Raw genomic sequence first — 10,385 nt, forward strand, 5'->3', positions numbered from 1 at the left:
AAGACTGATCTTTCTAACTCCTCTTCTGGCTTTCTCTCGTCCCCTCTCCTTTCCCTCTTTCTATCCTGTCCTCCATCTCCCCCACTCCTCCTCCTTTCATTTGCTTTGGTTGTCCTCCACTCAGTCATTCTCCCTCTTTCCCCATCACTCTCTTCAGGGGTGATTAACTAAGATCTGTCATAGCTCATAGACTCCGTGACAATTTCTCTCTCCTGCACAAAACACTGAACTGACACGTTCAGGGTAAAGGTCACACACATCCAGGTCAAAGGCCATGGAGAAAAATGACAACACGTTCACGGTGGAAGAGAGAAAATCATGTATTTTATTGAAATAAATAAAACATCACTACACATAATCTGAAGCAAATCATTGACTATATTACATTCACCAAGTAGGTAGACAACATGTAATAAGAACAATGACATCACAGTCATTTAACATCGCCGTGACGACACTGTGTATTAGACTTACAATAGGTTGGCTGACTGGTTTTGGCAGCTTTACATCAGGCAGTAGAGAAGAACAGCAAGATGTTGCTTCAGTCTACAGACCCAATACAACGTCTGTGTAGTCTCTCCCATGCCAGGATTCAAACACCCCTTTTTCCATTTCAACATATAAAAATACTGTGTCCAAATGAAATGATATATATTACAATCTGTTAAGTATTTTCCGTTTTGTATCATAATCAAAGGGCTACATTAGGCTATATGACACTAAGTAATAAAAACAATCTAAGCAAAAAATGTAAAAGTTAAACAAATGTTATGTACCTTTCTGTTTTAGTTTTACAACAATATAAATAAAATATTATCAAAGCTACATTTGTGTTGAATTTCATAATACTGCTGATGTGGTAGAAGGAGACTGATTGGACCAGAGAGGGATAGGAGGCGGGTTTTACTCAATGATATAATTATAACCAATTACCATGACGAATGTTAAAGAAGATTCTGGCTAAAATCAAACTGGCACAGAGCCTCCAAAAGGCTCTTTAACGTAGGCCAAAGGGCCTCAGCTGCTCTCTCAAATGCACCCCCTTCCCCCATCTGAACCTTCAAACATCCTCTTTATAAGACCGGCCACTAGAGGGCAAACTGGCATTGCAGCCCAGTGAAAAGATACACAGATTAAATGGTAAACTAGCAAAAAAGAGCAGCAGTTTCTCATTTAACAGGAAGAAACTAGAGAAGTGTCTCAACGTTTTCCTGTTGCCAACATGGCTGCCATGCATCACACAGGTTCCTCCATTTTACAATGATTTGAGCACATGGATAAAGTGGTGTACAATACAGTATAAATCCAAAGAATTACCTTTCAATATAACATTACTAATGTGAGACCACAGTTGACTTTCTTTAGGTAGATGAAGATGATGAAGATGAGGTTGGTTGGTTTCGTGTTGGTTGGCCGTCCTTGCCAGGGAAGAACTGTCCTATATTACAAACACTGTTGTCCACAACACACAGACAATGTCCATGTTTTATATATATATATACTTTCCCACAGTGTGTTCAGTAACTCCTCTTCAGCTGACTGCGCTGCCCACGTGTGTGTAGTACCTCAACGACTCTACACACACTCCTTGCAGCCGCACTCCACTGCTTTCTCCACGTCCTGTGTGAAGGAACTTCCGTCGTCGCACTCGAAGGTGTAGCGCCGGCGCCGTACCCTCAGTGGGGCGCAGCACGCCGCCCCGCCCCCCTGGCAGCCCCCCCGACACTCCACCCAGGAGAAGGGCCGCGTCGTCTGGCAGTTGGCGTGGCCACGTGGCACCCGGTGGAAGTCACGCACCGCCTCGCCGCGACACGCTGATTCAACTAGAGGTTAGAGGACAGAGGTTAAAGAGGCTGAGTAGTGGGACATGATCAAACACAGTAGTGGTTGGTTGGAGGACTGGTGTCCGACCACTTTCTTCTCAATACATTCTCAGTTGGTGCTTATCAACATTATTTAGGAACATTGCTAGCTAATGACATTTGTCTAAAGTAAATTTGACGGCATAATAATGATGGCAAAGTTGATTCCTACTAATTGTTTGGCTAATGTAGCAATGGCATCGTATTTCCAAGACGTCTTGAGAACACTCAACAATGGCGCGATGCGACCGAGTGTTCCAATGTCTCTCCCTGTCAAACACACACTCCCTCCTCCCTCCACACCTCTCCCCCTCGGTCATAACCTGTATCACAGGTTCTCTCTCTCGTACCTGTCCCCCCTCCTCCTATCTTCTCCCTCCATCCTTACCTGTGTCGCATGTGTCCCCGGTGTATCCCGTGTTACAGAGACAGTAGGTCGCTCCTCCCTCAGTCAGCTGACAGTGGCCATGTTGGCAGAGCAGCACTGAACACGGCTTGGTTGGTCCTTCTGGCACTGCTGGTACTACTAGTGCTGTTAGCTCCCCCTGTTGATTACACAAGGTGGCGTGCCAGCCCTCCTCACATTCACACCTGTACGACTGAACATCCTGAACCACACACACACCCCTCACACACCTGGGAGAGATGGAGGAGAGATGGAGGGAGAAATGGAGATGGAGGGAGAAATGGAGGGGGAGGTAGAGAGGGAGAACAGGAGGGAAAGGGGGAGGGAGAAATGGAGGGAAAGGGGGAGGGGGAAAGGGGAGGGAGAAATGGAGGGAGGGGGGGAGAAATGGAGGGAAAGGGGGAGGGAGAACAGGAGGGAAAGGGGGAGGGAGAACAGGAGGGAAAGGGGGAGAGAGAACAGGAGGGAAAGGGGGAGGGAGAACAGGAGGGAAAGGGGGAGAGAGAACAGGAGGGAAAGGGGGAGGGAGAAATGGAGGGGAGGGAGAAATGGAGGGAAAGGGGGAGGGAGAAATGGAGGGAAAGGGGGAGGGGGAAAGGGGGAGGGAGAAATGGAGGGGAGGGAGAAATGGAGGGAGAAAAGGAGGGGAGGGAGAAATGGAGGGAAAGGGGGAGGGAGAAATGGAGGGAAAGGGGGAGGGAGAACAGGAGGGAGTGGGAGAAATGGAGGGAGAGGGGGAAGGAGAAATGGAGGGAGAGATGGAGGGAGAGGAAGAGAAAGATGCTATTAGAAAAATACAGTGGGGAAAATACAAAAGCTGGGACTCGGACAACAGAATCAATTAAACCATACAATTAATGAGTTACCCCCAAAATAAATCAACATGATAAAAGACAAGATAACAACAAGCCACATAGACCCACTATAAACCATAACAGACTACAACCCTTTATCCCTCACTCTCCTGTCTCACTTACTTATTCCCCTGGCATGGGTTAGCCGCGGTTACCGGGGCAACATCTCCCCCAACAAGGCCCCCTCCGATTGGCTGATCGCAGTGTAGCCCACCCCAGTCAGGCTGGCAGTGGCAGAGGGGCCCCTGGGCACCATCCGGTTGGCACACTCCATGGAGGCAGAACAGTTTCCTGCAGGGCTGGCATCCTGGCACCACCCCCGGCTTCAGCACATCAAACAATTCGAATTATTATCAACGCAGTGTGAAAATGTGTCTTTAGCTTCAGAAATAAAATACTAAAATAAATATTTCTCCAACTTCTCACACCTAGGTTTCTGGGAATATTCCAACTGGGATTTCTGGAAAACCTGGGAATTTTGGGTAAGTTACCAGAATGTTCCTCCCCGTCTCCCACCATACCTTCATAGTGGTCTGGGTGAAGTCCTGCAGCTCGTGGTTGATGTACAGATTCCTGATGCAGCCGTGGAAACTGGAGGAGTTGAGGGGCTGGAAGAGACTCAGAGAGGAGTAGGACATCTTCTCTGGCATACCTGGAGAGGAGGGAGGGAGGGAGAGAGGGAGGGAGAGAGAGAGAGAGGGAGTGAGAGAGAGAGGGAGGGAGGGAGAGAGGGAGGGAGGGAGAGAGTGAAATGATATATAGGTTGGGAGTAGAGAATAGAGTGGAGAGAGAGAAAGAGAGTGAGGGAGAGAAGAGGAGACCTGGATATTAATATGTAATAGGGTGGGTTAGGGCCTGAACTTAGCTCTCAGCTGAGGTCGTGTGTGTCTTACCCCCCACGTATAGCGGTGCCTCTCCAGACAGAGGTGGGACCCCTACCAGACTGTCCAGAGTGGTGGGCGCACCCCCGTCCACAGACAGGTTCACCATCCTGTCAAAGGTCACCAGCTCTACCGTATGGAAACGCCCGTCGTTCACCGTCTCAGCACTACGGCAACACCAGAGGTCAGGGATCAGAGGTCAGAGGTTAGGTGGCGGTGATATTTTAGTATGTTGTGATAGTCGGTGTTTGTGAATAGAATTTAGATGACGTTGGTGTGTGTGTGTGTACCTGTATGTAATGTGTGTGTGTGTACCTGTATGTAATGTGTGTGTGTGTATCTGTATGTAATGTGTGTGTGTGTATCTGTATGTAATGTGTGTATGTATATAACATGTTATAGGTGTGTGTGTGTGTGTGTGTGTAATGTGTCTATATAACATGTTATAGGTGTGTGTGTGTGTGTGTGTGTGTGTGTGTGTGTGTGTGTGTGTGTGTGTGTGTGTGTGTGTGTGTGTGTGTGTGTGTGTGTGTGTGTGTGTGTGTGTGTGTGTGTGTGTGTGTCCTTCAAACTTTGCTTTCGTCAAAGAATCCTCCATTTGCAGCAATTACAGCCTTGCAGACCTTTGGCATTCTAGTTGTCAGTTTGTTGAGGTAATCTGAAGAGATTTCACCCCATGCTTCCTGAAGCACCTCCCACAAATTGGATTGGCTTGATGGGCATTTCTACATAACGTACGGTCAAGCTGCTGCCACAACAGCTCAATAGGGTTTATACAGTGTGAGGATGATGAACATTCTACAGTTCTAATATAACATTCTACAGTTCTAATATAACATTCTACAGTTCTAATATAACATTCTACAGTTCTAATATAACATTCTACAGTTCTAATATAACATTCTATGACAGTACACTAGTCTAGATACAGTGTGAGGATGAACATTCTACAGTTCTAATATAACATTCTATGACAGTACACTAGTCTAGATACAGTGTGAGGATGAACATTCTACAGTTCTAATATAACATTCTATGACAGTACACTAGTCTAGATACAGTGTGAGGATGAACATTCTACAGTTCTAATATAACATTCTATGACAGTACACTAGTCTAGATACAGTGTGAGGATGAACATTCTACAGTTCTAATATAACATTCTATGACAGTACACTAGTCTAGATACAGTGTGAGGATGAACATTCTACAGTTCTAATATAACATTCTATGACAGTACACTAGTCTAGATACAGTGTGAGGATGAACATTCTACAGTTCTAATATAACATTCTATGACAGTACACTAGTCTAGATACAGTGTGAGGATGAACATTCTACAGTTCTAATATAACATTCTACAGTTCTAATATAACATTCTATGACAGTACACTAGTCTAGATACAGTGTGAGGATGAACATTCTACAGTTCTAATATAACATTCTACAGTTCTAATATAACATTCTATGACAGTACACTAGTCTAGATACAGTGTGAGGATGAACATTCTACAGTTCTAATATAACATTCTATGACAGTACACTAGTCTAGATACATTGAGAGGATGATGAACATGAGGAGAAGTATTTTCAAAAAAATACATATATTGCTCTTTAACTTTTTTCTTCAGATATCAGAGATAATTCTCATGTGGGTTTGTTTTTCCCTCTGTGTTTCTGTGTGTGTGTGTGTGTGTGTGTGTGTGTGTGTGTGTGTGTGTGTGTGTGTGTGTGTGTGTGTGTGTGTCCCCTTCAAACTTTGCTTTCGTCAAAGAATTCTCCATCTGCAGCAATTACAGCCCTGCAGACCTTTGATGGGCACTTCTACGTACCGTACGATCAAGCCGCTGCCACAACAGCTCAATAGGGTTGAGATCTGGTGACAGTGCTGGCCACTCCATTATAGACAGAATTCCAGCTGACTGCTTCTTCCCTAAATAGTTATTGCATAGTTTGGAGCTGTGCTTTGGGTCATTGTCCTGGAAATTGGCTCCAATTTAGCGCCGTCCATAGGGTATGGCATGGCGTTGCAATATGGAGTGATAGCCTTCCTTCTTCAAGATCCCTTTTACCCTGTACAAATCTCCCACTTTACCACCACATTGTCTCCATCATGCTTGACAGACGGCATCAAGCACTCCTCCAGCATCTTTTCATTTTTTCTGCCTCTCGTGAATGTTCTTCTTTGTGATCCGAACACCTCAAACTTAGATTCGTCCATAACACTTATTTCCCAGTCTTCCTCTGTCCAGTGTCTGTGTTCTTTTGCCCATCTTAATTTTGTATTTTTATTGGCCAGTCTGAGATGTGACTTTTTCTTTGCATCTCTGCCTAGAAGGCCAACATCCTGTTCACTGTTGACGTTGAGACTGGTGTTTTGCGGCTACTATTTAATGAAGCTGCCAGTTTAAGACTTGTGAGGCGTCTGTTTCTCAAACTAGACACTAATGTACTTGTCATCTTGCTCAGTTGGGCCTCCCACTCCTCTTTCTATTCTGGTTATGCCAGTTTGCGCTGTTCTGTGAAGGGAGTGGTACACAACGTTGTACGTTGTATCAGTTTCTTGGGAACTTCTCACATGGAATAGCCTTCATTTCCCAGAACAATAATAGGCTGACGAGTTTCAGAAGAAAGGCTTTTGTTTCTGGACATTTTGAGCCTGTAATCGAACCCACAAATGCTGATGCTCCAGATAATCAACTAGTCTAAAGAGGGCCAGTTTTATTGCTTCTTTAATCAGAACAACAGTTTTCAGCTGTGCTAACATAATTGCAAAAGGGTTTTCTAATGATCAATTACCCTTTTAAAATGATAAACTTGGATTAGCTAACACAACGTGCCATTGGAACACAGGAGTGATGGTTGCTGATAATGGGCCTCTGTACGCCTATGTAGATATTCCATAAAAAAATCTGCCGTTTCCAGCTACAAGAGTCATTTACAACATTAACAATGTCAACACTGTATTTCTATTCAATTTGATGTTATTTTTATTTATTTCAGCTTTAACCAGGTAGACTAGTTGAGAACAAGTTCTCATTTACAATTGCGACCTGGCCAAAATAAAGCAAAGCAGTTCGACACAAACAACAACACAGAGTTACACATGGAGTAAACAAACATACAGTCAATAACACAGTAGAAAAATAAGTCTATTTACAATGTGAGAAAAGGAGGTGAGATAAGGGAGGTGAAGGCAAAAAAAAGGCCATGGTGGCAAAGTAAATACAATATAGCAAGTAAAACACTGGAATTGTAGATTTGCAGTGGAAGAAAGTGCAAAGTAGAGAGAAATAATGGCGTACAAAGGAGCAAAATAAATAAATAAATACAGTAGGGGGAGAGGTAGTTGTTTGGGCTAAATTATAGATGGGCTATGTACAGGTGCAGTAATCTGTGAGCTGCTCTGACAGCTGGTGCTTAAAGCTAGTGAGGGAGATAAGTGTTTCCAGTTTCAGAGATTTTTGTAGTTTGTTCCAGTCATTGGCAGCAGAGAACTGGAAGGAGAGGCAGAAGAATTGGTTTTGGGGGTGACCAGAGAGATATACCTGCTGGAGCGCGTGCTACAGGTGGGTGCTGCTATGGTGACCAATGAGCTGAGATAAGGGGGGACTTTACCTAGCAGGGTCTTGTAGATGACCTGGAGCCAGTGTTTGGCGACGAGTATGAAGCGAGGGCCAGACAACGAGAGCATACAGGTCACAATGGTGGGTAGTATATGGGGCTTTGGTGACAAAACAGCTGGCACTGTGATAGACTGCATCCAATTTATTGAGTAGGGTATTGGAGGCTATTTTGTAAATGACATCGCCGAAGTCGAGGATCGGTAGGATGGTCAGTTTTACAAGGGTATGTTTGGCAGCATGAGTGAAGGATGCTTTGTTGCGAAATAGGAAGTCAATTCTAGATTTAACATTGGATTGGAGATGTTTGATGTGAGCCTGGAAGGAGAGTTTACAGTCTAACCAGACACCTAGGTATTTGTAGTTGTCCACATATTCTAAGTCAGAGCCGTCCAGAGTAGTGATGTTGGACGGGTGGGCAGGTGCAGGCAGCGATCGGTTAAAGGGCATGCATTTAGTTTTACTTGTATTTAAGAGCAGTTGGACGCAACGGAAGGAGAGTTGTATGGCATTGAAGCTCTTCTGGAGGGTTGTTAACACAGTGTCCAAAGAAGGGCCAGAAGTATACAGAATGGTGTCGTTTGCGTAGAGGTGGATCAGAGACTCACCAGCAGCAAGAGCGACATCATTGATGTTTACAGAGAAGAGAGTCGGTCCAAGAATTTAACCTTGAGGCACCCCCATAGAGACTGCCATTTTAATAGACAAACAATTTGCTTTTCTTTCAAAACCAAGGAAATGTCTAAGTGACCCCAAACTTTTGAACGGTAGTGTATATATAACCTGTAGATAGTGTGTGTACCTGTAGATAGTGTGTGTTCCTGTAGATAGTGTGTGTTCCTGTAGATAGTGTGTGTTCCTGTAGATAGTGTGTGTACCTGGAGATAGTGTGTGTACCTGGAGATTGTGTGTGTACCTGGAGATAGTGTGTGTACCTGGAGATAGTGTGTGTTCTTGGAGATAGTGTGTGTTCCTGTAGATAGTGTGTGTTCCTGTAGATAGTGTGTGTTCCTGTAGATAGTGTGTGTACCTGTTGATAGTGTGTGTACCTGTAGATAGTGTGTGTACCTGTAGATAGTGTGTGTTCCTGTAGATAGTGTGTGTTCCTGTAGATAGTGTGTGTTCCTGTAGATAGTGTATGTTCCTGTAGATAGTGTGTGTACCTGTAGATAGTGTGTGTACCTGTAGATAGTGTGTGTATCTGTTGATAGTGTGTGGACCTGTAGACAGTGTGTGTACCTGTAGACAGTGTGTGTACCTGTAGATAGTGTGTGTACCTGTAGATAGTGTGTCCAGGCTGACTACCAGGGTCGTAGCTGACTCGAACATGTCCCTCATGGAGCTCCACAGCCATTGGCTTGTTGTCTCCATTATACAGCAGGATACCGTTATCCTCCGCTGTCGACACCTGGGGAACACACACAGGTCAGAATGTGTGTGTGTGCGCACACGTGTGTTTTCCTCTGTGTGTGTATGCACATCTATGTCTGTGTGAGCATGTGTGTGTGTTTTCCTCTGTGTGTGTGTGTGTGTGTGTGTGTGTGTGTGTGTGTGTGTGTGTGTGTGTGTGTGTGTATATATATATATATATATATATTAGGGTGATTACATGTCCTGGAATGTGCGGGACAGTCCCGCATTTTGGTCCTTTGTCCCCTTGTAGAGGTCACATTGCTCTTATGACAAGAGACTATATGATAATGACAAGAGACTATATAATAATGAAAAGAGACTATATGATAATGACAAGAGACTATATGATAATGACAAGAGACTATTTGATAATGACAAGAGACTGTACGATAATGACAAGAGACTATACAATAAGTACAAGAGACTATATGATAAGTACAAGATACTATATGATAAGGACAAGAAACTATATGATAAGGACAAGAGACTATATGATAAGGACGAGAGACTATATGACAAGAGACTATATGATAAGGATGAGAGACTATATGATAAGGACGAGAGACTATATGATGACTACATGATACAGACAAGAGACTATATGATGACTACATGATACAGACAAGAGACTATATGATGACTATATGATAAGGACAAGAGACTATATGATAAGGACGTGGTGCTTAAATCAAATCAAATCAAATGTATATATATGGCCCTTCGTACATCAGCTGATATCTCAAAGTGCTGTACAGACCCCCAGCCTAAAACCCCAAACAGCAAGCAATGTAGGTGTAGAAGCACGGAAACACTTCTCCAATCATTGTTGAGATCTTATATTCTGCGAAGTACAAGACGAGACCTGGGCAAATGTTATATCATCAACCAATCACAACCAATCAACCAATCACATTTGTCAAATCCTTTCAGGCTAAATTCCAGATAAACTTGGAGAGGACAGTTAACTACTTACAAAAGGTGTGTGTTTAATGAAGAGCTACAAAAGTATAAAATATTAGACTGACAGATATGAGGTCATTCATTTCATTAAACTTGGGAGGCTCTCCATGCTCATTAGTTTCTCATTCAACATCTGTGCTGCTACTTCACTCAAACCTGTTGAAAAGCCTCCCTTCCTAACTCTTCCCCGAGACCAATCAGAAATATTCCCTTGGCCAAATATTCACAGATTTTCATAAAAAAAGTGGCCTCTCATTTATCACCAACACTTGCACCAGGCAAAACAGTAGGCTTACGTGAGCTTCAGTTAGCTCGCTCAGTGCAGCAGGAGGGAGATTTGTGTCTGTGGGGGGGATGTAGCCTAATGTCTAGGCTACACTGTTCCG

At 43.9% G+C, this 10,385-nt stretch overlaps 1 protein-coding gene across 1 annotated transcript in view; it reads right to left on the bottom strand.

Moving 5' to 3' along the window:
* Positions 1 to 329: 329 nt before the first annotated feature.
* LOC139370183 (slit homolog 1 protein-like) overlaps positions 330 to 10,385 on the bottom strand; it is a 126,238-nt gene continuing 116,182 nt past the window's right edge. The window contains exons 33-38 of the mRNA XM_071109520.1: positions 8,904 to 9,034; positions 4,016 to 4,170; positions 3,644 to 3,774; positions 3,246 to 3,445; positions 2,251 to 2,498; positions 330 to 1,823 (exon numbers count right to left, since the gene is read on the bottom strand). Coding sequence (XP_070965621.1) covers positions 1,576 to 1,823; positions 2,251 to 2,498; positions 3,246 to 3,445; positions 3,644 to 3,774; positions 4,016 to 4,170; positions 8,904 to 9,034 — 1,113 coding nt within the window. The 3' untranslated portion in view covers positions 330 to 1,575. The remainder of the gene's footprint in view (positions 1,824 to 2,250; positions 2,499 to 3,245; positions 3,446 to 3,643; positions 3,775 to 4,015; positions 4,171 to 8,903; positions 9,035 to 10,385) is intronic.

The sequence above is a fragment of the Oncorhynchus clarkii genome, chromosome 17, assembly GCF_045791955.1.
Source record: "Oncorhynchus clarkii lewisi isolate Uvic-CL-2024 chromosome 17, UVic_Ocla_1.0, whole genome shotgun sequence".
Classification (NCBI taxonomy): domain Eukaryota; kingdom Metazoa; phylum Chordata; class Actinopteri; order Salmoniformes; family Salmonidae; genus Oncorhynchus; species Oncorhynchus clarkii.